Source organism: Miscanthus floridulus, chromosome 16, assembly GCF_019320115.1.
Source record: "Miscanthus floridulus cultivar M001 chromosome 16, ASM1932011v1, whole genome shotgun sequence".
In the NCBI taxonomy this organism is placed as follows: domain Eukaryota; kingdom Viridiplantae; phylum Streptophyta; class Magnoliopsida; order Poales; family Poaceae; genus Miscanthus; species Miscanthus floridulus.
Window position 1 is genome coordinate 42,311,573 of NC_089595.1, and position 26,259 is coordinate 42,337,831.

The following is a 26,259-nucleotide window of genomic DNA, read 5'->3' on the forward strand; positions in this document are numbered from 1 at the left end:
AATCCGACGGCATACTAGCTATAGCTTGTACAACTTGTGATGCAGTGGCGTGAATCTATCTCCTTGTTATTGGTCCCGTTCGGCTTCCTAAATCTGGGTTGAAATTGACTAAAAAACAATGTTCTGACTAAAATATTGTGAGAGAAAAACACGGTTCCAAATAGGTCTATGGCGAACGGAGCCAATAACACGATGGAATCAAAGTGGCGATTTTGACGGCGGTTGCATTTGTGCGGCCACGAGGCCTCGACGCCTCGTCGAACAGGAGCCGGCGACGTCGCCCGCTTCGTCCCCTCCACCGCGCCCACGCCACGAATCCATTCCTCCCCACGCCGCGCGCCTCCATAATACCACACCGCCGCCACCCCCAATGCCGCTCGCCCACCGCCACAACCCGCCCGGCCCTCACTCTCACTCACGCGCCATTGGAATTGGCATTCGATTCCCTTCCCGGCGCAGTTCTCGCGCTCCTTTCCCCCCTCCCCGCCTTGTTGCCGCGAGCATTAGAGCGCGAGAGAGGACCAGCTAACCTCCGGCGGCAAAGTCGGCGGCGAGGTTCATGAAGGTGCTGTGCAGCGCCTGCGAGGCGGCGGAGGCGAGCGTCCTCTGCTGCGCCGACGACGACGCACTCTGCGCGCGCTGCGACCGAGAGGTCCACGCCGCCAACCGATTGGCAGGCAAACACCAGCGCCTGCCCCTCCTCGCCCCCGGCGGCCAAAGTGCCGCCGCCGTGTCGCCGCCCAAGTGCGACATATGCCAGGTGCGGGCGTGCGGGCGTGCTCATTCTTGTTCGTCTTCTACTCGTACATAGCTTTGGACTTGGCTCCACTGACTGACTGGTCATCCTCGCCGCCACCGCGGTTCAGGAATGCGACGCCTACTTCTTCTGCCTGGAGGACCGCGCGCTGCTCTGCCGTAGCTGCGACGTCGCCGTGCACACCGCCAACGCCTTCGTCTCGGCGCACCGTCGCTTCCTGTTAACCGGCGTCCAGGTCGGTCAGGAACTCGAGCTGGACGAGCTCTCCCGGGAGCAGCCAGAGGCGTCGCCTCCCCCGCCGTCGAAGAGCGAGCCGGCGCCGCCGCCGCTCTACAGCGAGAGCGACTACGGCTGGGCTGCTGGCGCCGACGGCGCTACCGGGAGCCTCGCGGACTGGTCGGCCGTGGAGGAGGAGTTCGACTCCCCTGCCCCGCGCCTCGCGGAGGCCGCTCCCAGGGCCACGCCGAAGCGGAGCCCGCGGGCGCCGGCGCCGGTTTTCGGTGCCGGACAGGGACGCGTCGCTGGCGGGGTCATGGATTGGCCCCTGGGCGAGTTCTTCCGCGGCGTTAGCGACTTCAACGGCGGCGGCTTCAGCTTCGGCGAGAGCGGCACCTCCAAGGTCAGCAGCGCAAAGCTCTGTTTTTGGATCGCCGATTTTAGTGATTATCTATGGATTATTAGTTGTCTTTGCTGCCATTAATCTGACATTCTGATGTGGCGTTTACTGTCTGTCATCTCTGCAGGCGGACAGCGGGAAGCTCGGGGGCAGCGCGGGTGGCTCCCCGTACTACCGCTCGTCGTCGGAGGACCGGGACGCCAACGAGCTGTTCGGCCAGGTGCCGGAGATCCAGTGGTCGGTGCCGGCGCTGCCCTCCCCGCCGACGGCCTCCGGCCTCTACTGGCAGCACGGCGGGCCCGACAGCACCGCCTTCGTGCCGGACATCTGCTCCCCGGACGGCGGCGCCGTCCGCTGCTTCCCAACCGCCGATGGCGCCGCGAAGCGCCAGAGGAACCGCTAGCTCCGCCGCGAGGACACAGGAGGCTCATACTGCCGGTCGCTATGTTCCAGATCGTTCTTGCAGGCAACAGAGTACGTAGACCGCCGCTGCTGCATCCAGGGCAGGGTGGATAGTTTCACTGCCATTGCAGTGATGAATGCGTTGCACGCATGCCCGGTTCGCTTGAGCTTTTCAGAGCCAGCCCTAATTTTTAGCTATGGAAAAGGTTTTTCGATAAATTAGCCCTACAAATCAGCCACAGCAGCATTAAGTCCTGCTGAATATGGCCTACAAAACTAAATGCATAGTTTGAGATTAATTTGTGAGACGAATTTTTTAAACCTAATTAGTCTATAATTTGACAATGTGGTGCTGTAGTAAATATATGCTAAGAAAAGATTAATTAGGCTTAATAAATTCGTCTCGTGGATTATCGAGGACTTGTGTTATTTGTTTTATTATTACTATCTAAATATTTGATGTGACATTCTCTAATAACATCCGATGTGACATCTTTAAACTTTAGTTAATGGATTTAAACACACTGTCTGTGCGTGTGTTGGACTGTTGGCGGGGTGCATCGTCTGGACGATGCTACAAACTGCTGGTGTTAGTCCTACCTAGGCAGCCTTTGACTTCCAATGGAGCTCTGAAAGACTGAAACTGATGCGCTAACCGATAGCTTAAACACTGGACAGTACGATGCTGATGCTTTCGTTTTCTTGTCCGTTCAAACTCAAAAGCTTGGTCAGTGGCATGATAAGGCTCAATCAATGTAACATCGATGTTGACGATGCTGCTCTGCTTCCAGATTACTACAATGGTGCTAAGTAATCAGTTTGCCTCACTCGCTGAGTTGCCACGTCTTTTCTTTTATAAAAAAAATTATAAAATGGCCTAATTTCAGGTAAATGATGGTCATTGACTCAACGTTGAAACTATTTCCATGGTTAAATAAGAGAATTCACATACCTTTGGAATTGAAAATCTTTCCACGTCCCTTGAACCTGGTCGACTGTGGAACGGAATGGATAGAGATGCCACGAACGTTTTCACTTTTTCCTACTGCTCCAAGATTGTATTCAAAATTATTATTCGACAGATTTACATGTTCGAGATTTTTTGGAAGAGTGGAATAACTTTTGTCTATAGGAAAACATCGTGTTTTCGGCTTTCATCTTAACGGCTTGTTTGAGGATTGTTCCTCTAGCTATAAATGCATTTTTATTTTTCTTCCTAATAATCCTATTTCTTATGTACTCGCTTCATTCCAAATGTCTAAATATATGACTTTTGTTACGCATCTAAATATACATTATATCTATACGTAATAAAAGATACTCCTTCCGTCCCAAAATAAGTGCACCTCTCACTTATTGAGGAGTAAGTTTGACTAAGTATATAGAAAATAATATCAATAATAATATCTCCAAATAAGTTTAGTGTAAAAGTATATTGCACAACCAATCTATTGATACTTATTACACAACATAAGTATTAATATTTGGTCAAACTTAGAAAAGTTCGACTCCTCGATGAACGAGATATGCACTTATTTTGGGATAAAAAGAATATGTATCTAGAAAAGTTCGAATGATTTATAATTTGGAACGCAGGGAGAAAGGACCACTTATATAAGTCTCCCAGGTTGGGATTTGAACTTGACATGATTCCAACGAAGGAGTAAATTACTACTCTCTCCGTTCTAAATTATAAGTCATTCCATTTTAAAAAAAAATCAAATCATCTCAAGTTTGACCAAAATTATAAAGAGAATTACAAAGATTTATGACATCAAATAGGTATTAGTATGAAAATATAATTAATGAAGAATCTAATGATACTTATTCTGTATGATAAATGTTATTATTTTATTATATAAATTTGGTCAAACTTGAGATGCGGTGATTCTTCAATAAAGTTGAAATGACTTATAGTTTAGGATGGATGGAGTATTAAAAAATAAACAATGATATTTTCCACTCGATAGATATTTAACTACATTCTAAGAATAATATGGAAACTTATAAAAAAAGAATGAGCAATGTTTTCCTCTCTGCATATGTTTAACTGCATTTTAAGAAGAGTATGGAGGGTTATAAGAAGAATGTGAATGGATATGCACCAGTGGCCTGATGTCGAGGGAGGTAACTGTCGCTCACCAGAAAGCAGAGTTATTGCAATTTGTTAAAGGCAGTAAGTAGATGAACAAGAGGAATCTGTGGGACAACAGGAAGGGGAAGGAGACACACTACCCACCCAGCACCCCATGTCAATGCTTAGAGCCCACATGAAGGGGCATGAATATATGGTGCAGAATTTAAATATTTAGAGACCCAAATACAATTAAATAATTTATGGACATATACGACACAATCATACAAGTTACTAGTTAGCTGATTGAATATTTAACTATTAGCTTTATATAAGCTAAATTGTTTATTTAAAATAACTTGGTAAAAATAACAAAAAACATATGTACTATAATAGCCATTAGAAGTTGTCACCCCTAGCTATTCAAATGTTACACATAATTATAACTTTCATGAAATTAGCTTATAAAATTGTTAGCCATATCTTTGGCTTATGGCTTTTTTGGTTGGAGTCTTTGACAGTCTGCATTGCAAAAATTATTGTCCCAAAGTCGCCTAGAAAGTTGATTGTCTTTATCTAGTAAAGTAATTATAGAGAAATCATATTTGGTTGATGCCTATACCTAAGAACAATAATGTTAATTAAAAAATATTAACTATAGGACCCTTATAATTCGTTGAGTAACACTTCGACGCGAAAAGGCACGGACAGGGGCATCCCACTTCGACACCGTTTTTCTCATTCCGTCTCTACGTGATCTCTCTCTCCCCGACGCTTATTCTTACTCTTCTCCAGCGCCATTCTTCCTTCTCCTCTGGGTGGCAGGCGAGCGGCCTCGCGCTCCATCCTCCTCCGGTGAGATCTGTCGCATGCGAGCTCCGGCTGAGCAAACTCTCGCGCGTGCAACTGAGCAGCAGTAGCGACGCCCGGAGCAGTGGTGGCCGGGGCTGGCTCCACGCGTGGGGCGCAGCGCCCGAGCTCTTGCGTAGTCCGCAACGGTGAGCTCGTGTGCGACATGTTTCGGGGCACGGCGGGGAGCTTGTGCATGGCCCGCGGTGCGCGATGAGCTGGCGAGCTCATGCGCCGCCGGCATGGGGGCAGGGCGGTGAGCCCGCGCGTGGCCTGTGACGGTGGTGGAGCGACCCACGACGGCGATGTTGGGGCATGGAGTTGACTAGCGGCGATGCTCGGGCATGTGTGGCGCTGTGTGGTGGACTACAAGATAATGTGGAGAGAGAATAGAGAGGAGGAAAGAAAAAAAGTAAGCAAAGGGTTTGACCGACGGGCTAGCTGGATGCGTGTGAGAAGAAAGAGGTTGACACATAGGTCCCACCAAACAGTAGCTAATGGCGTCAAATCCACCATCATCCCATTTGTATTTATCCCTTCAACCAAACGCAAAATGGATCGATCCCGTCTTTTGTCAGTCAAAAAAAAATAGAGCCGTTCCGTCCCCGCTCCGTCCCAGAAATCAAAGACGACAATCTCAATCCACCTTGACTTCGGAACAAACGCTACTTATCTAGAGATAAGAAGTTGTTGGAGAGTATATTCACCATGTTCGCTTGTTGGTTTCAACCAGCCCAAACCAGCCAACCAACAGTATTTTCCTCTCACAACAAACCAGCACCAGCCAGCCCAAACCAACCCAGAAACCAACCAGCGAGCAGGCCGAATAAGTGTTTTCAATCGTGCTAGAAAATCAGAGGATTAAAAGCTCAGGCCGACCCTGTACCGCACCCGAGCTTCCTGTAGGCTGTACCTGTACGCTGCAAGCAAAACCCTACCTTGCCTTTTGTTTTCTTCCATCTCACCCCCAGCGTGGTAGCGTGCGCTCAAGCCCCCACCTTCGACGACTGCGCCGGCCATCGCTGCCGCCCTACTTCGGCCCATTCGCCGGCGACGATCACCACAAGGTACTCCCTCCTCGTGGTCTTCCCTTCCTGCTGTCCGAAGCCGTGCGCCCAAACCCTAACTTACTATTCGTAGGTACACCCCCTTGGTCTCCCCTTACTGCTGTGCGAAGCCGTGCGCCCAAACCCTAACATACTATTCGTATTCAGATCTGAATCTAATTACAAGTGTATATGCATGTGTTATGCCTGCTAACTTCGATTGCTTTGCAAAAATTATCGGGGTGTACATGTGGACGCCCGTGTTCTTAACTGGGTCAGCCCCTGTCTTGTGCTAAGATACCCTTTCTGCTGTGCGAACCATGCTGCTGCGAAAGATACTTGAAACCTGCGATTTGTGCTTTCAATAGATGTGCTGTTCAACAGTGACGCCCCTTAGGACTGTCATTATGTTTAATTGCGTTATAGTTTCTTGCTGGGGTCATTTGGTAGAACTAAAGTGATCAGCACCTAGCAAAATATTGTTTAGAAGGTACTCCCTTTGTTCCACAGTTTTATAGAGGCATACTTGTTTTCCTTTTGTCTTTAATGTTATACTTTGGCCATTGGTTTCTCATTAAACATATTTATAACTAGGAAACTGATATAGTTTGGAAGCATTTTGAATTATGAATCTAGCTGTATAATTTCTATGCACTGAATATACTTATAATTTATACTCCCCTGTCCACAAATGTACGCATTTGTAAGATGTTTAAGACAGATTAAGGAGAAAGGGAGATGACTATGATGCCCCTTGACCAAATCACTGACATTACAGAGATGCAATCAATGCCTTTCTTTTCTATTGATACTATAAATGACATGCACTAATTAAATTTTTAGACACCAAGTTAGAGCATCTCAAGCAATCTCTCTATGGTGTGTTTGTCTGGTGGATAGAGGTCGCATTGCATATCGTGGTTGAGTGGATGCAGGCTGAGTGGAACTGTATTTCATAAAAAGAAGGTGTTTGGTGAGGTTGCATGAGCGGATGCCAAAAAACTGAGATACTGTTTGGTTGCTTGCATGAGCGGATGCAGTCTACCAAACCTGAGAGGCTGACACATGGGACCGCATTAAATACACTGCATCCACCCAGCTAGGATGGCCAGTGAAGCTCATTTTGAGCATATCCACCGGGCCAGGATGGTGGCGTATTTTTGCATCTGCTCATGCAGGCTGCATCCACTCATGCAAGCTGCATCCACTCAGCAGGCAACCAAACAAGCTTCTTTTTCATATTATATGGATCCACACAGCCAGGACGAAGGAGATGATGGCAACAAAACACACCCTAATACCCACTTTGTAAGGGCACGTACAACGCAGGGCTCTTAGCAGACACCTAAGGACAGTTATTAAATTCTCATGCCATGTGTGAGCTACCTCGAAGCATCATGGGCGCTTGCATGCTGAATCGGCGCTCGCATAGGGCGACTGGTGCTTCAATCTTTTACAGGAGTCCGACGCTTGTCTCCAAGTAAAGAAATAACTACATTATGATGTAAATGCATTGGGCGGCCAAGTGCTTAAACAAACTCGTAAATTTACCAATTTAAGCATGTGTGAAATAATTGTTTCCATTGTAGATTGACTCTTTTGGAAAAGCTTACTGATGTGGCATTTGGTCTCTCTCTTTAAGTGTCTATATAAGCATCTTTGCGTTCTTCACACCCTAATTCCTCATTTGGAGAGCTGTTCCAACAAAATCCAGTCTAGTCACATAAAACAGGGTCGAAGGCATTGACACCTGACCCAGGAACGTCGTCCCCAACCTGGCTACACGGGGCCATTTTTGACCCCGCCATATAAAAACCTATCGCAAGTAACGTACCACGTTCCACGACCCAATCGACCCAGGAACTTTGTGACTATGCTCTATACGTGCCCTAAATTATGCTCCCATATATTCTATTGGGCTAGAATGTACCTTTGCACCTAGGCTGGAGTGGCCCAGACAGCCCATATATGCACCTAAAATATAATTTTGTTTCTTTTTCGTATCCAATCAGAATGTTCCGTTCTGGCCACAGAAGCCATTGCCTTGCCCTGTGCCCCTGTTTTCTGTCATCCGGACAAGCAAAAGCAAGCACATATTCACATGCCACAAACAACGGAGGCTGGCTCACCTTGGTGCGGAGGCCATCCGTGCTGCTTGCCTGGCGTGGCAGGGACCATATCTGGGAAGGGGACGTGCTAGGGCAGCCAACCTCAGGCGGATCTGGTGTCGTTGCTGAAGCGGCAGCGGTGGGCCTGCACTCAGAGATGTGAACTCAAGTGGTAGTCACATACATCCAGTGAATGGCGGCAGGTTTGCTTGTGTACCACTGAATCAGAGCCAGCGTCAGTAGGTTGGCATGTGGAGCAGTCGGCGATGGTACCATATGGGTATGGGAAGAGGAAGGAATGGCTTGAGATATCCGCAAGAAGCGGTGGTGTAACACTTTGGAGAACCAGCGGGCTTCTCACCAAGTGGAGAGCAAGAATGATGGTTTTGGAGAGTGAGAAATATAGAGAGCGCGATGGAAACGTTGTTGGAGCCATAGTTTTTGGGTATGTTATCTGAAACATATGTAGAGCTGAATAGAGCTTCTCTTGGAGATGCTTTTATGTTGGCAGATAAAATTAATGATGAGGGAGGGGTGGGGTAAATTATGCTAGAAATGCTTACATTTTTGGACAAATTTTGAATGCTAAAAATGCTTATTTGTGGATGGCGGGAGTGAATTTTGATTTCCCAAAATAAAATAAGCCTTGCATATTTGGATGGAGGGAATACATGATTAGGAGCTGTAATAACTTCATTGAAACATGATGTGCCTTGGAGTTTGTAGGGAAGTGCTTACCAAGTAAAGTTAACATCATGAAAAATACCAAATATGTTGTATAAAAGGAAAGTAGAACAGAGGTCCTTGCTTGGAGAATAGCTGGTGGCTGGTAGACTTGGGTTTGGAACTCCAATTGTATATATGAGTAATTGAGAGATGGGGCTGTTCTTTTGTTTTTTTAGAGTTAAATGCATGAGCGGTCCTTAACTTGTCAAGAGGTGTCACTTAGGTCCACGAACTCTAAAAATGCATTTCTGGGTCCCTGTTCTTGTTATATATGGTGCACCATAGGTCCATGCGAGCCATATGGATATTTGTTGCTGATGTGGCATGACAGCATGGTGTATATTTTTACGTTGAGGTCCTTTTCCTTGGAAAATACGCCCTGCCTTCTTGCGCCCACGCAAAGTAGCCGCACACCGCGGTGGACACCAAGCAGCAGCAACAGCCAACAGCACACCGCGCATGAGAAGCAACACCTGACCACAGCTCACTCCACCGTCGGCTGTCGCGGGGGTGGTCAGCTGGGTCCTGGGTTGCTGTGGCCACGTGCCATCCACGAAACCACGATGCAACGGTGAGCACCAGCTTCACAGGCACGTGCATGGTGGCCTCCAGCCGAGAGCAACGTGGTCTCCCCTCCACCTCCGCTGGCGCGTACACGCAGGAGCTGCTGGACACGGAAGACGCTGATGCGCGGTGTGCTGTTGATGCTGCTTCGCGTCCTCCATGGTGTGCCGCTGTTTTCTGTGGGCAAGAGGAGAGGGCAGGGCCTAGTGGCCTACGGTCTATTTTCCAAGTAAAAAGGGTCTAAATGTAAAAATGCATGCCATGCTGTCATGCCACATCAGCAACAAATGACCATGTGGCTAATATGGACCTGCGGTGCACGATATAACATGAATAGGGACCCAGAAATGCATTTTCAGAGTTCGTATAGACCTAAGTGACACCTCTTGACAAGTTCAGGGGCCGCTCATGCATTTAACTCATTTTTTTATGTCTTGATTCTATCAGATTGTTGTGACATTAGGTTTGGGCATATAATGTGTTTATAAATGGGGAGGATATTGGGCTGGGGCTTGGGTCCTTCCAAAAAGCCCAACTTTAGTGATTAGGTTTTGGGGTGAAAAAGAGGAAGCAAAGTTTCAGGGTCGAGTAAAGGGCATGCAAAATGGTTTCTGTAGAAAAGAGAAACCTTTAATGAGAAGGTATCTGGTGGACCTGATGTCAAAATCATATCCTTGGAGTTGTGGGTGATACTGAGAGATGGGCTTGTGATGTGGACCAGTACCTGGAGTGACTGGGTAAGGGTTGTGATGGTATTGCTCTAGGAGATGGATGGTTCTGTTAGGACTGCACAGCGAGGTTTGTGCTGAAGAATTTTGCGAGGTCGGCTTCATGCTCCTTTGCTACTGGTTTATCATGATACGACTACTGACTGCTACTGGTTTATCATGACACGACTACTGACTACCCTCCTGTATTCTGCACTAAGTGAATAATTAAGTTGGAAGCTGAGCTAGCTGTTGGTCAAGGGTGTGGATGTATGCCCAGACCACACAAGTTCAAGTCCTCACCGAGGCGAATTCGTGTGCCTATTTTCTTCTTAATAAAATGCCACCTAGTTCTCCTAGGTTGGTCTATTTTTTTAAAGTGAATAATTAGCAGTGATAGTTCTACTTTCCATCTCTTGAAACATTGTGATCTCATGAAGTTGTTAATTTCCACTTTTAGTATGTGTATGTTATAGTGTGGGCCTGAGTGCATTAGAATTTGGGGTGCATATTTTCAAATGCTGGCTTTGTGCGATGTTCTACTGTCATGAAACTATGGATCGTAAGTTTCTAGAAAAGGTGCTAAAGCATTTATCTTTCAGTTATGCTTGTGCGTGATACTCTTGTACTAATCTTTCAGTTATGCTTGTGCGTGATACTCTTGTACTTCCTTTGTTCTTTCACTAACTCATTTACTTTTTGCACATGCAGTTTGTGGATAAAGGGTCTTTAAGTCTTCATATGAAATTATCCTTTTGGTAGGCAGCTGAAGGATAATAACTATCATGGATGCTACTGCAAATTCAGATGTGCAAAGGGCTGAGGAATTTAAACTTAAGGCGAATGATGCCTTCAAGGGTATGCTAGGATTTGACCTGATTCTTCATTGTAGCTGAGCACTAACTTTTTCCCTAACACTCCATGTAGGTGTGTTTTCACTATGTAAAAATTACTTCTGAGTACCTTATTGTAGTGGGCAAAAGATAAATTCAATTATGATAATATGACCTACTATTTTTCTGTGAATTGTAATGGTGGCTAAAAAGCAGATAGGGACATACTAGGGTTTGTATGCTAAATCTTGCATTAAATTTGAAAGTCGTATGTCTCGATTAATGAAATTAAGTGTGACTTATACTTGATCCACTCACTAAACCATCTAGAGCATTATTTGGCATTTTGGCTACTGATGTTCCTTTACATTAAAATTTTAAATATATCTGGCTGTAATCTGGGATCTTCTTTAATGTTCTCTTTGAACTGTGGCACTTACTACTTACATCTATTTTTTCCAGCAAACAAGTTCTCGCAGGCTATAGAGCTTTACAGTCAAGCCATTGAGCTGAATAGTTCGAATGCAGTTTACTGGGCAAACCGTGCATTTGCGCACACAAAATTAGAGGAATACGGAAGTGCTGTGCAGGATGCTACAAAAGCCATTGAAATTGATCCTAGATATTCAAAAGTAAGTGATGATGCCAGTGCCACCTCTTGCTGACATGGTCTTTGTTTTTTTTAGTTTCTGCATTTAATGAAGTTTTTTTTATTTTTGTAGGGTTATTATAGACGTGGCGCAGCATATCTTGCCATGGGAAAGTTCAAGGAAGCCCTGAAGGATTTTCAGCAGGTTAGCAAACTGCTCTACTTGTGTACATATCTCCTAGTGACCTAGACTACTGACTGCCAATATTTATTAGGTAGTAAATTTTGTTACTTTTGGTTTTCTGTTTTAAATTAGAAAAACAATCTTTTCCCAGGTTAAAAAAATCTGTCCGAATGATCCAGACGCTACAAGAAAGTTGAAAGAGTGTGAGAAAGCTGTCCAAAAAATCCGTTTTGAAGAAGCAATTTCTGCTGGAGATGCTGAGAGGCGCTCTGTGGCAGACTCTATCGACTACCATATCATAGGTATCTGGTTTTTGAATTCTGCTGGGGATTTGCTCACTAGTTGCTCGATGTTCTAATGTTTTTTGAAAGAAAATTGGCGGTAGCTCTGCCTTGCATTAAAGGGGAGAAGTAATGAATAATTGTTTGCTCCTAAGGGCCACAAAGCTCCCCAGAAGGATGGGCACAACTAAGATTAGCACATACTAATACAGTCAAAGAACTAAGACTCCCATTACACCTTCAAAAAGCACGCTGCCGTTGTTCTACGTTTTCCTTCATTCGCCAAAGCTAGGGATGTGGATCCTTCATTTTGGAAAATCCGTCGGTTCGTTTCTTTCAATAGATTCCACATGCTGTAAATGCTTGCAGCATTAAAGGCGCATTTCTTGTCTTTTGACACCGTTTTAATTGCCGCTTCCCACCAATCCTTAATGGAGTTGGAAATTGGAATTAGGAGCCTGGATATGAGGGAAGAGAAAATTGTTCCCATGCAAGGACCTGCTTCCAGACTTCAACTCTGAAAGGGTATAGCAGACACAGATTCAGCCTAGTTTCCTTCTGTCCATGATAGAGTGCACATGAAGTCTGATGTGGCCATCCTCTCCTCGCTAGATTGTTGGATGTTAGAGTTTGTTTTGAACTAGGGTCCATGCGAAGAGCTTGCATTTATTTTCCGCCTCTGCTTTCCAAAACAAGTTGCTGAGTGGCTCGAAGGACCCAGTGAATTGGATTTTATAAGCAGACTTGGCACCAGTGGCAGAGGACAAAAAAAGGGTGTGGCGGACTTGATAGCATAGACAAAGTGTCTCAAATCTACGGTCCAGTATCCCAGATTCGTTATGTCCATTCATCAAAACGTATAAGAACACAAATAAGAATTACTATACTTCTCATTGCCATTGCCTTCTCCTTTATTTCTGATCCATATTTACTCTTACCATAGTACCTAAATTAGCCAATTAAATTAGGTAATTAACCAATGAAACAAACAAACTTATAAATAATCCTCTTGGTCGTGCTCACCACTCGGCTGCTTGGAGTCTAGAGTCTTGGACCCTGCCACCGTGTTGTGTTCTGTGTGCATGCCCTACAAGTAGGCGTCCTTGCCACCCCGGCAATCTTTTACCGACCTTTCAATCAACAGTCCTAGGTATTTGCGAGGAATAGCTTTCCTCTCCCCTTGGAATGGTTGCAGTGTGGAATTCGATAATTTAGTATGACCAATTTTACTATTGTCTTCATGCAGTAATGTTGGTTAGAATGATGTGCTAGTGGGCATGCTTTAGCTTTTGTTGAATCATATGCATTAGAGTTGTGTGTTCATTATGCTTTTGTAAAGAAAATGTGCAATGTGCTTTAGGTTTATTAGTTACTGTATAACCCAAAATAGTTCAGAAAAGGTGCTGAGGTGCGGGTGTGGTTTGAGGCATGTGCATTTATATGATTTTGGTTGCTCATAATTCTTGTATTAAACATTACCGAAGTAGGCATCACATTTGCCAATAATGTCGCTCCATTTGGATTGGAATGGAGAATGCTGAATGAATAGGTAGAAGTAAACTTGAGGATGCTTAAGGCCTGTTTGGATTCTTAGGTCTAAAGTTTAGTGGCTAAAGTTTCAAAATAGTACGTACCAATAATGCAAGCAATGGAAGCTAATTGTCGTTTCCTCCTACGATGCTCCTGTGCCTCCTCAACTGCATTGTCTTCTTCATCACTTGATGTAAAAATCTCTACAAATAAGGCACCCCCACACGTTAGAAAGCTGATTACAGTAAACAAGTGCCAACAATAAAAAAAACCATTTCAATATTACACCATGCTGATAGTAAACAGAGTTTAAGCAAACATTAATAATAAGCAAACATTCATAGGAAGTTCATGCAAACATTCAAAGTATATGGAAAACAGTAAGTTCATGAAAATAAAGATAGGCACTACTGCTGTCCCACTATCCTAGTTCATCTAGTACAACCTCTTCGACCATATGAGCCTAGCTTCTTTAGTGCTGAAATTGAAGAATGCCTCGCGGTTTTCGGCCTTCACAAACAAATTGGTAACCATGAAATACTCGATAGTATCTTCTGCTGCCCCACTTTCCACTGCCAATTGGAGAGTTTTCTTCATTGATTTGGCCAATTTATCATCTGAACTTTCTTCCTTGAAGTTCTCGAGTATTCTTTTCAGCACCTTCACCATAGGACTCTTTGTTTTTTTTTGTAGGACTCGTGGCAGTAGTAGTAGTGCTGCTGGCTCTCTTCCTGGCACTAACACTCATTGGGCTGTATTCCTTCCCATCTTCCTCCTGGTCCTCAACCTCATCAATTCCATCTCCAATTATTTCACCTGGAATACAGGCTGAAGACCCATCAACTGCGACTTGTTCAAATATTTCCTCCAAGTGTGCAAGATTGTATGGAGGTCCAGATCACAGCTTCCACCATTCGGGTTTGTTCTGAAACAAAGTAAACAAGTGTCAACATTAATTAAGGTAGCCTATACGCACGAACTAAACATAAAAGCTGTGTCATCAATACCTTTGTGTGTGTATCCCAGAATTCATCATCAGCCATCACCGAGCCATTAGCATTGCGTCCCAGACCAGTGTGTCCGTTGAGGTACGGCCAAAACTGATAGAGCCTCTTCAATTGATCCCATCTGTTTCTCAGTTGCTTCCTACTGTGTTTTAGGTGGGTACTATTGTAGTACTTCTCAGATATATTCACATAACCCCTGTTAGTAATGAATCCATTGCTATGATTGGCTGCCCTCTTTTCCTCAAGACAAATTTCGCAGAAAATAGAAGTATTTTCAGCAGACCAATTAGCCTTGTCAAAGCGATTACCCATCTACATTGTTTCAAATGAAAAATAAAATGTCAACAAGATGTAATTTTGCAACATGTAGGCAGAAAAAATATGGACTAATTTGGCTGAAACATGTAGCCAATCAGCACAGCATAAAGTTTTGGTATGCTGCAGTTTGGCTGTACTACAGTGCTTTGGTAAAGTACACATCATAAGCAAATGGACCAACACACCATCAGGTTCAAGCATTTTGACAGGACCTAGTAGCCTCTGTTCAGATGCATGAAAGGATCACAGGAAAAAGGAGGCTTGTGTGAACTATACGAAATGCAATGACAAGCCGTCAGGGCACCTAAAGGCTACCTTGTCACTCCATTCACCTATGTACATACCAATTCTAAAATTTGCAAATTCAGACCATGAATGCAGAACTTAGAAAGCTACTTTGTGAAAGAAAAAGACAACTGTAATCATATTTTGGATCAAGTAAGGTGTGCTGACTGAATTTTTTTTTCAAGAGTTTCTCATCCCCTTCTTCAATACCATCACCTTCAAAGCCATCGCCTGCTCCGTCAATTTCTTCGGTCATACCTACAGGATCTTCAAATTCTGGAGGGCCTCGGTGGCTTGCCGCCCATGGCTGCTGCACTGAATGGTAGCCTAGTGCCGACTTCGGATAGAGAGCCTCCACGTCCACCATTGATAGCTGCTCGAGCCGTGCGAGGAGTGCGGGATGGCATTGAGCCATTGCTACTTCCATCAACACTCGCTGGGGCTTTGCCAGAAGTAGCTCGTGGCACAGCTCCAGCACGCCCGCCACGCCCAGCGATGCCGACACAGCCACCACGATTGCCTGTGCTAGCAGCAGATCCACCCACGCCGCCACAGCCACCACGGCCGCCTTTGCCAGCAGCAACTCCAGTTCCTCCACGCCCACCAGGCCCTCCACGGCTGCCTCTGCCGCCATGGGCGCCTCAAATGCCACTGCCACTTCCGTCTTCAATCGGTGTCGATTCAAAAATATCTTGGAACAACCCCACGTGCGGGAAATCAAAAGCTGCCGATGAGTTGAGGTCGACCATATTGTCTTGACTGGAGGGCACGAGGATGGTTTGGGAGAAGAAATCATAGGGGAAGGGATCTTTGGGGTGCATGGACGCATCGTCGTCGGGATCCATCAGAGGCGCTGCTTCTTCAACTGGGAGTGACGGCGCTATTGGTTGGATGTGTGGTGGGATGGTCGGCAGTGGTAGAATCGAAGAGGGGGAAGTGGTGAGAAGGCTGGCCGACGATGGGATGGCTGGGTTGGGGCAGTTCGGCGGAATCGCCGGGGGCGTGGGGAGTCTGGGCGGGGAAGATTGGCGCACAATGCTTTTTCACGGAGTTTTTTTTTTGGAGGGAGGCGGGACGAACAGATGTTCACAAGGGCAACGTCTTTTGCGTGCGGGAGCTGCGAGAAACCAACACTCTAGACCACTTTAGCTCTGTTTTTTGGTCTAATGGTCTAAAGTGCTTTTTAGGGGTTAGCTAAAGTTTGAATCTAAATTTCGACCACTTGTTTGGAGACTTTAGATCTAAACTTTAGTGACTAAACTTTAGATGGAGGGATCCAAACAGGGCCTTAGTAGTCATGGCTAAAAGTGAAATGCATGGTCGCAGGTGTCTTTATAGCTGGTGTGGGTGATTGAGGCCCTGTTTAGTACCGCGTTTGCTTTGATTCTGAGCGAAATAAGTGGAATAAGTCCGCCAAGCGGGTCGCGATGGCCTCCACCGCGAACACGGCATTCGCGTTCGATTCCCCGCTGCAACGGTGATTGGAAACGCGAGCCGCGTTCCCGAGCATTCGCCCTCCCTCCGGAGCTCTATGCCGCCCGCCCGCAGCTCCGCCGGTGGATCCGCCCGCCCGCAGCTCCGCCGGCGCCGGAGGTCCACGCTGCCGGCCCACGACGCCCGCTCCGCATCCGGAGCTCCTCGCGCCGGCTGGAGCTCCATGCCGCCCGCCCGCCCGCAGCTCCGCCGGCCGGCCCGCCCACAACTCCGCCATCCGTCGGAGCTCCTCGCCCTCGCCCTCGCCTAGAGATCGCCTGGATCTCCGAGCTAGAGCTTGGATTTTGAAGAAGGACCTGGACGTAAATAGAAACTTTTATTTGGGTCTAGTTGTAAGGCTATAGACTCACTGGAATAGTAGTAAACAGTGCTACACGTTTTGAGAAAAGTCCAGGGTTCCCATTGCAAAATGTCCTACCCGAAATAATCTGTAGAGCCAAATGACCAGCTTATTTAGACAGCAGATTCTCTATATCATGGCCTATCATATAATCCTGCTCAGCTTATAAGCGAGACTCCGATAAGCTGAACCAAACAGGGCCTAAGAGTTTCTCTTGCACCTTCTAATAAGGGATACGAGCCTGTCCAGTCATCGTTGGCTACTTTATTAAAAAACTATACCTACTGCGGACTAATTAGTTCCCATCCATTTGATGCTATCATGCTACAGAAACTCGACTAACTTTATTGTGAATTATGCCATCTTGTGTTGTTCCATTGGAAGTTTGAATGTCTATTTATCATGTAAGTCTCGTGCTTTCTTTTTTTGAGTGGGTGGAGACTTCTCTTATTTGTACAACTTATGTCTGCTTATTTCACATTCTAATTAAGGTGCACAATTCTTTTGGTTCACTAGAAGTAGAGCCACATTATGCGGGACCAAGAATTGATGGGGAAGAAATAACGATAGATTTTGTCAAACCAATGTTGGATGAATTTAAGAAGCAGAAATGCATACATAAAAGGTACAATATCTCGTAATGGAACATGTTTCTTGTTGTCTTTATCTGTTCTTGAGTCATTTTCTTCGTTAATTTGTCAATGTAGATATGCTTATCAGATTGTGCTAAAAACCTTGGATTTGCTGCGTTCGATGCCTTCCCTTGTTGATGTGGATGTTCCAAACGGTGGGCATTTTACAGTTTGCGGTGATGTGCATGGCCAGGTATTTATGTTTAACGGGTGCATCACTTGAAGTGATTGTTTTGACTTTATTCGCTCCATTGTTTTGTGCATACTTGCTAAGAGAAGAACGCAAAATGACTGCATCACTCTATTAAAGTTGTATCTCAAACTACCTCCTTTTAATTCATCTGTATTTGAAACTGCCTGTGACCGGAAAGTCCCGGGTTCGAGTCGCGGTCTCCTCGCATTGCACAGGCGAGGGTAAGGCTTGCCACTAACACCCTTCCCTAGACCCCGCACAGAGCGGGAGCTCTCTGCACTGGGTACGCCCTTTTGTATTTGAAACTGCCTATTTTTTAACGTAGTTGCCCACCTACAAATTAACAAACAGATTGGTCTTGTAAAATAAGGTATTGCAGTTATGGAACATGTTTGTATCTCTTTTTGATGTACCGTATTGAACTATTAGTATAACATAAAGCAGAAATAAAGCTTGTCATTTCTAAAATTTGACATAGGAAGAAAGAAGAAACATTAGCCTTGATGCACAGTGATTATCAAGATCTTCAGTACCTGAGGGGATTGTACATCTGAAATAGTGATTTCACTTGGCCTGGCTAAAATTTGTATTGCCATATGATTCCTTTAAGCTGCACTGGTTGGCAGTTAATCTTTTTTTCCCCCTGTGCAGTACTTTGATTTGCTCAACATATTTGACCTCAATGGACTTCCCTCAGAAGAAAATCCTTACCTCTTCAATGGTGATTTTGTGGACAGAGGATCTTTCTCTGTTGAAGTCATACTCACCCTTTTTGCTTTCAAGTGCCTCTATCCAAAAGGTATTCTCACATATTGTTAATTCCGTGAACTGAGCAACATTGTGCAGTTTGTTTCTTCTCTTGAAAGATGCAGGATTGTTTCGTGTCATTTCATTAAGAAGAAAAATATAGTACAAGGAGAGATCTAGAGGCCTCTCCAAGATCCAACCCACTCACGATATTGTTACTTGAGCAGTTCTGGTGTTATGTTAATTTTGATAAACATGGCCTTTAATTTGTAGATGTACTAATATTGCACTGGTGAATCTTTTTAATCTTTCAGCTATGTACCTTGCAAGAGGAAATCATGAAAGCAAGAGCATGAACAAAATATATGGCTTTGAGGGGGAAGTGAGGTCAAAGCTGGGCGAAAAGTTTGTTGAACTTTTTGCTGAAGTCTTTTGTTGGTTACCTCTTGCGCATGTCATCAACAACAAGGTCTTTGTGGTTCATGGAGGGCTATTTAGTGTTGATGGGGTGAAACTTTCAGACATCAGGTCCATTGATCGTTTCTGTGAACCACCTGAAGAAGGTACAATATCCTCTTTTTTCTATACTTGGTTGATGCTGCTTATTTCCAACTAATATTATGAAATGATTTCCTACTGTGGCAATTCATCTACACTTGATTTAACTATTATGTGTATGTCTACAGTGTTCGTGGTTTGAGTTTTCTTTTACTATCATCTTAAACCAGTATGATGATATACTGAAGCTCTATGATATGGATTGACTACGGTAGATGGATTAGCAGAGAGATCCCGGATAGCAGCCCTTCCTCGGGAACTATCTTAGGATCTTCTTCTTGCTTGATTACAATCAATACCGGATTCTCTCTTTTATAGAGACAACTTACTTGACCCCTAAGTAATATCCTAACCGAATCAATCTATCTTATTCCTTTCCTAACAAACCAAACCAATCTAATCTAATCTAATCCGGTACTGTCCACGCGCTACAGTACCGCGTGGGCCCCTGGTCCGGCTCCACTTGCCATAACACTACTCCACCCCTCCAAGACAGCTTGTCCTCGAGCTGTGGCCATTGCTAGGGGTTCTGCATGATGAGGTTGTAGGGCACAGCAATGCACTTGGCATACGCGAAAACCTCGTCGTCGTCCATGTCGCGTAGCGCGCGGATGTTGCCCATGACGGAGCGGACGTGGTGCACCGCCTCGACGACGTTGCCCATGCCGGCCTTCCCCTTGGTCCAGATCATGGCGGCGCTCTCGCGGACCTTGTGGAGCGCCTCGCCAAGGTCGCGGCAGCCGCAGACGAAGGAGATGCAGGACGTCGGCGGCGGGGGTCAGCACCTTGCTCTTGTCCACGTAGTTGACGCCGATGGCCTCGGGCTGTAGGGACGGCACTAGCAGTGCTGCGTTGTTGTTGTCGTACGCCGTCACCACGCTGCTGCTATGGATCAGGGTATGGGTCGTCGGGGTCGGAGATGGCGACGACGTCCTGGCCCTGTCCCTCCAGTGCGGCGGCACATAGCGTTGAACAGCGTTCGCGCCCACCGAAGCGGCTACCAGGTTGGCGTTCGCGCTGGCATGGCTGGCAGCGTCGATGGCCATGTCGCCCTCCAAGGCCTGCACAGGAAGGCAGGGGCGGCTGAAGGCGACCGTGGCGGCGGTGGGTGTTGCTGCTGCCCGCACTTTCTTCTCTTCCTGGAATTTCTCCAAGCGCGCAATGCGCTCGTCATGCGAATTCAACCGCTTGTTAATGGTGGAGAGTTGCGCAAGGATATAGTCAAGCTTGGCATTGATGGCCGCAGGATCGATGACGAGGCCGGCCATGGATGGCGATGCCTCGGGACTGATCTCTGATACCAATTGATATGGAATGGCTACGGATAGATGGATTAGCAGAGAGATCCCGGATAGCAGCCCTTCCTCGGGAACTATCTTAGGATCTTCTTCTTGCTTGATTACAATCAATACCGGATTCTCTCTTTTATAGAGACAACTTACTTGACCCCTAAGTAATATCCTAACCGAATCAATCTATCTTATTCCTTTCCTAACAAACCAAACCAATCAAATCTAATCTAATCCGGTACTGTCCACGCGCTACAGTACCGCGTGGGCCCCTGGTCCGGCTCCACTTGCCATAACACTACTCCACCCCTCCAAGACAGCTTGTCCTCGAGCTGTGGCCATTGCTAGGGGTTCTGCATGATGAGGTTGTAGGGCACAGCAATGCACTTGGCATACGCAAAAACCTCGTCGTCGTCCATGTCGCGTAGCGCGCGGATGTTGCCCATGGCGGAGCGGACGTGGTGCACCGCCTCGACGACGTTGCCCATGCCGGCCTTCCCCTTGGTCCAGATCATGGCGGCGCCCTCGCGGACCTTGTGGAGCGCCTCGCCAAGGTCGCGGCAGCCGCAGACGAAGGAGATGCAGGACGTCGGCGGCGGGGGTCAGCACCTTGCTCTTGTCCACGTAGTCGACGCCGACGGCCTTGGGCTGTAGGGACGGCGCTAGCAGTGCTGCGTCGTTGTTGTCGTACGCCATCACCACGCTGCTATGGATCAGGGTATGGGTCGTCGGGGTCGGAGATGGCGACGACGTCCTGGCCCTGTCCCTCCAGTGCGGCGGCACATAGCGTTGAACAGCGTTGGCGCCCACCGAAGCGGCTACCAGGTTGGCGTTCGCGCTGGCATGGCTGGCAGCGTCGATGGCCATGTCGCCCTCCAAGGCCTGCACAGGAAGGCAGGGGCGGCTGAAGGCGACCGTGGCGGCGGTGGGTGTCGCTGCTGCCCGCACTTTCTTCTCTTCCTGGAATTTCTTCAAGCGCGCAATGCGCTCGCCATGCGAATTCAACCGCTTGTTAATGGTGGAGAGTTGCGCAAGGATATAGTCAAGCTTGGCATTGATGGCCGCAGGATCGATGACGAGGCCGGCCATGGATGGCGATGCCTCGGGACTGATCTCTGATACCAATTGATATGTAATGGCTATGGATAGATGGATTAGCAGAGAAACCCAGGATAGCCGCCGTTTCTCGGGACTACCTTAGGATTTCTTCTTGCTTGATTACAATCAATACCGGATTCTCTCTTTTATAGAGACAACTTACTTGACCCCTAAGTAATATCCTAACCGAATCAATCTATCTTATTCCTTTCCTAACAAACCAAACCAATCTAATCTAATCTAATCCGGTACTGTCCACGCGCTACAGTACCGCGTGGGCCCCCTGGTCCGGCTCCACTTGCCATAACACTACTCCACCCCTCCAAGACAGCTTGTCCTCGAGCTGTGGCCATTGCTTGGGGTTCTGCATGATGAGGTTGTAGGGCACAGCAATGCGCTTGGCATACGAATTCAACCGCTTGTTAATGGTGGAGAGTTGCGCAAGGATATAGTCAAGCTTGGCATTGATGGCCGCAGGATCGATGACGAGGCCGGCCATGGATGGCGATGCCTTGGGACTGATCTCTGATACCAATTGATATGGAATGGCTACGGATAGATGGATTAGCAGAGAAACCCAGGATAGCCGCCGTTTCTCGGGGACTACCTTAGGATTTCTTCTTGCTTGATTACAATCAATACCGGATTCTCTCTTTATAGAGACAACTTACTTGACCCCTAAGTAATATCCTAACCGAATCAATCTATCTTATTACCTGGTCAGCTTGCTGCAGTATCACGTGACGTAGATTCCCAATGTACACATGACTGCTTCCCATTAACTTGGAGTAGCTGAACTATGGACTTGAGTCAAAATGTTGAACAATGTTAGCTATTATTCTTTTAAAGTGAAGCCAAATTTCTATATGCTTTATCATTGAAAGCACCCATGTGTGTGTACTATTTCCTAAACTGAATTTAATTCCTGGGTAAGGTAAGCACCCACGGCAAGTCTTGGACATGCTGGGTGGGTAGGAACCCCAGATGGTCCTAATCAACTGTCGTATGCTCAGTTCTTGTCTTCTCGACATGTTTGATACTTTCATGGCTTGATGCTTTCAGGATGTATGATGCCATCTTTCTATTGGCTGCTTGGCAATGATGGGCATATGACAATGTTACTACTGGTTCTTTATGGCAGGTCTAATGTGTGAACTACTATGGAGTGACCCTCAGCCTCAGCTTGGAAGAGGTCCAAGCAAACGTGGTGTTGCTCTTTCCTTTGGCGCAGATGTGACTAAGAAGTTTTTACAGGAAAATAACCTGGGTAAATATCGTGGGATCTTATTTACTGAAGGGGAATTTACTCGAGAAATGTTTGTCACCTTTTGTTTTCTTGATGAGTTGCCAGATCTTATTGTCCGGTCCCATGAAGTAAAGGATGAAGGCTATGAAATTGAACATGATGGGAAGCTTATAACAGTCTTCTCTGCGCCTAATTACTGTGACCAGGTATAGGTGTATAGCTTTATGCTACCGTGTTGCTTGCTTATACCAACTTCCATTTGTATTGTTATGCCATTGAATGCTGATTGCTTTTCTTGATGTTTTTTTGTTTATCGAGGCAAAGAACAGGTTTTTTCTGGTCCATTTTTGTCCTATTTTTTATTTATTAATCTATGCTGTCAAATTTATGTACTATTGTATCGTGCTGTTTTAATCTTGTGACTGCATTTTTGATATAGATGGGCAACAAGGGTGCATTTATTCGCTTCACAGCTCCAGAAATGAAACCAGATATTGTTACTTTCTCAGCTGTGGTGAGTAGTTCTCTTTTCTTTCCTTTGTGTTAACTTTGGATCACTAGCACAAGCTGTTTATGTGGGAAGTGTTGATTGAAGCTCAAGGTTTACGTATATCCTAACAGAGGCAAAAACTGTACAATGTCTGTTTTTAAGAATTTGCCCAGTTTGTGTTTACATGACCTTGAACTTTTAGTGGAACATTAGTATTCACATTTTGTCAGAAACTGGAATCAGAGGACCAAACCAACAAAGAAGCAATGAGAAAACATAAAATTGTTAGGTTCCACGCTTCAGGTGGTTATCACATGGAAAACCACCAGATTTCGAAACACCTTCACATGTTACTTATCAAATGCATTTCCTCATGGTTATGGTTCCCCTTTGTTGACATTTTGAATATCCTTTTATCATGCTCCTCTTAAACTTCTTTTTAGCACCAATCTGATTAGCAACTGGATATCTGATTAAGGGGTTTTCACATTTGCTGATGCATCTTGCAGCCACACCCTGATGTGAGGCCGATGGCGTATGCAAATAACTTCCTCAGGATGTTTCAATGACAGAATATAGCAACCTTGTTTAGCAATTTTTATCAGATGAGTCTGTTGTTTGTCAGCTCCCAACACATTTCTTGCTAGGTTTAAGTATATGCTCCCCTGTACAACGGATCAAGTGATGTAAGGGATTCAACTGTCGATTTACTGGGGATGGTACATCCATTTTTGTGCACGAGTTGTCATTCTTGTAACTATCAGTAAAACAGTCTTAGATCATTAGATTCTAGTTTACTTGTAAAATTGTTAAATCATCATTTCCTTTATTTATTTATCATCAAGTTATACACACATTTAGTACTTATCAAATTTATCAAATTATTACTTGTGTGCCTCAGTAGTACAATTGCTCTTATCTGAGTAAGTAATCTTTACATTTCAACCCATAATGTTCTCATATAGTTTGGTATCATTGGTGATAATTCTGGTCATCATGTCTTTGAAATTGCGAACTCGGATCAATTGTGTAATTGGCATGTCCAAGTTGTAAATGTTCAGACTGAAATTTGTGCTCCGTTTTGTCGCATGTCGGCGTGGGCTTGTGGTGGAATAGGCCTCTCGTTGAGGCAGGGTTTGCATTCTCCTCAGAGTGGTGAGCGTATTTGCAGCGGTCCCTCTGCACGCATGAGTTAGCAAGGCATTCATGATAAATGGTAATGTACTAGTTACCATTTACTAGTACCTGCAGGGTGGTTGGATTGGGAAAATTGGGTAAATTGTTCCCGTTCGGTAGGACTTATTGCTGCAGCGGTTGATTTGTCGTGAGAGAAAAATACTGTTCTATAGCTAAAAAGTAGGGTTAATTCTGGCTGATAAGCTCAAGCGAAAGGGGCTCCTTGAGCACTGACATGCTATCAGATCAAACTTCGATCTTAGAAAGTGTTGAACCAAAGCATGTGGATAACAAGGTTCGTCATTTCACATCATTGCCTTAATGAGGGGTGGGGGGGGGGGGGGGGGGGGGTGATTGTGTGTTAACTTTCAACCAGGTTGCACAAGCACAAGCTACTGCAGTGGCCCAGCAAGAAAACAGAAGCCACTCTATATGCAACATGACAGTTGCATATAAGGAAAATAACGACCCCTATAGTTTGCATTGCACCCTCCTTAACCTTAACCATGAATACTACTAAGGTCAATGGATCAGTTAAATCTCTGGCATAGAATTGAAAGGATCAACACCCGGTTTGGATTTTCTATTATTGAAGTTTTCACCTATCAAATCGGCAACGATGTCCTAGTGTCTTGCTATGGTCCTCTCATGCGTGAGTTCATAATTCAATGTTAGTATGGATTGACTTAGTATTGGTGATAACATGTCAATTTCTTGTATAAATATCACAGCGTCATGTGCCAGGCAACTTGCCATGGTAACGTTTGACATGCCGGGGAAACATGGGGCGGACAGGTAACTAAGCCCTTGTTTAGTTCCACCAAATTTCAACTTTGGCACTATGCAAAAAAAAAGATTTTTCCGTCACATCAAACTTGCGGTACATGCATGGAGTACTAATATTGACGAAATCAAAAAACTGATTGCGCAGTTTTGGTTGTACTTTACAAGACGAACGCTTTGAGTCTAATTAGTCAACGATTGGACAATTATTACCAAAAAAAAATAAAACACTACAGTGCGCTACAGTGTTACAAATTCTGGCGGCGCCAAATCTGCCAGCGAAGGGCCTAAACGAAGTTGCATGACGCCTGCTTATTGCCTTTGCTTATGGTTTGACAAAATGATCCTGAGTACGAGTCTCAGTCACCCTCTCCAGAGTCATGAATCAGGATGTGACATGGGAACACAATCCAGGACGTGACCTAGGAATTAGGTTCAAACAAAAAGCTCGTTGGGCTGCCTTAATGGTTCGTTTTAAAGTATTCTATTTATAACTCTTTTAAATTTAAAATCAAAATTAGCTAATTTTAAATCAAAGCCAATAGTGGTTCGGTTCATTAGTTGTCTCAGCATTTCCTGTAATGGAGAGAAGAAAACACAGACACGAGCATAGCTGGTGATTTCTTCTTCATTTACGTTTATCCCTAAACAAAGGGTGAAGGGTAATTCTTCTTCGCGAAGAAAATTTACCTCAGCTAGGTGACCCAATCTTGCAGCGGTTAAACTAACAAGCCAAGCATATACTGTATAATCTGTAAATTAATTGACAAAAAAAAAGAGAGTAGCTACAAATAAAGAAACAGCACTCTTAACTTTATCTATCTTCAGAGAGTTGCTTGTTTGGCTGGCAGCTAGTTCAGTTCCTCCTCACACTTCTCAAGAAGGAGGAGGTCTGGGTGATCTCTGCAGGCTTGTCGGTGAAGCGTATGAGGTTGTAGGCCCAGGCGCCGGCCACCGTCCCGCAAATCGGCCCGGCGAAGTACACCCAGATGCCGGCGTAGCGGCCGACGACGATCGCCGGGCCCAGGGTCCTCGCCGGGTTCATGGACGCTCCTGATACAGGCCTGTGCAGTGCATCGCATCAGTTGCGCTTTTAATTAACACACTGTGTTAGTTTTGCAGATATATGCATGTATTGCAGTTGTACATGCACATTGTTGCGGATTCGGACGCTTCTTGCATTTAATTACCCGGCAAAAAGCACGTTTAGCAGGACGGTAGCTCCGACAGCGAGGCCAGCGAGTTCGCCAATCTACAAAAGAGCGGGGATAATGTTACATGTCAGCCACACGCTGTCCACGTCATAGTTTTGTCTACGAGGAAGAGAGATTTAAGAA

The 26,259-nt window shown here is 45.6% G+C and overlaps 2 protein-coding genes across 3 annotated transcripts; both read left to right on the plus strand.

The window, feature by feature from the left end:
- Positions 1 to 233: 233 nt before the first annotated feature.
- Positions 234 to 2,247, plus strand: LOC136513077 (B-box zinc finger protein 22-like). The gene is made up of 3 exons (XM_066507072.1): positions 234 to 760; positions 867 to 1,376; positions 1,501 to 2,247. Exons 1-3 carry the CDS (start codon positions 560 to 562, stop codon positions 1,774 to 1,776), a joined length of 987 nt encoding a protein of 328 aa, XP_066363169.1. The 5' UTR covers positions 234 to 559; the 3' UTR covers positions 1,777 to 2,247.
- A 3,346-nt stretch (positions 2,248 to 5,593) lies between these two features.
- Positions 5,594 to 23,693, plus strand: LOC136513219 (serine/threonine-protein phosphatase 5-like). Of its 2 annotated transcripts, XM_066507208.1 has the most exons (13): positions 5,594 to 5,765; positions 10,561 to 10,707; positions 11,145 to 11,314; positions 11,405 to 11,476; positions 11,607 to 11,757; positions 17,227 to 17,335; positions 17,418 to 17,535; positions 18,187 to 18,334; positions 18,597 to 18,845; positions 22,369 to 22,494; positions 22,579 to 22,679; positions 22,913 to 22,987; positions 23,473 to 23,692. In XM_066507208.1, exons 2-13 carry the CDS (start codon positions 10,635 to 10,637, stop codon positions 23,530 to 23,532), a joined length of 1,452 nt encoding a protein of 483 aa, XP_066363305.1. In that variant the 5' UTR covers positions 5,594 to 5,765; positions 10,561 to 10,634; the 3' UTR covers positions 23,533 to 23,692. The 2 variants fall into 2 exon arrangements, with proteins under 2 accessions (XP_066363305.1, XP_066363306.1); XM_066507209.1 differs by lacking the exon at positions 5,594 to 5,765 and having other exon boundaries at positions 10,632 to 10,707; positions 23,473 to 23,693.
- The last annotated feature ends 2,566 nt before the right edge of the window (positions 23,694 to 26,259 follow it).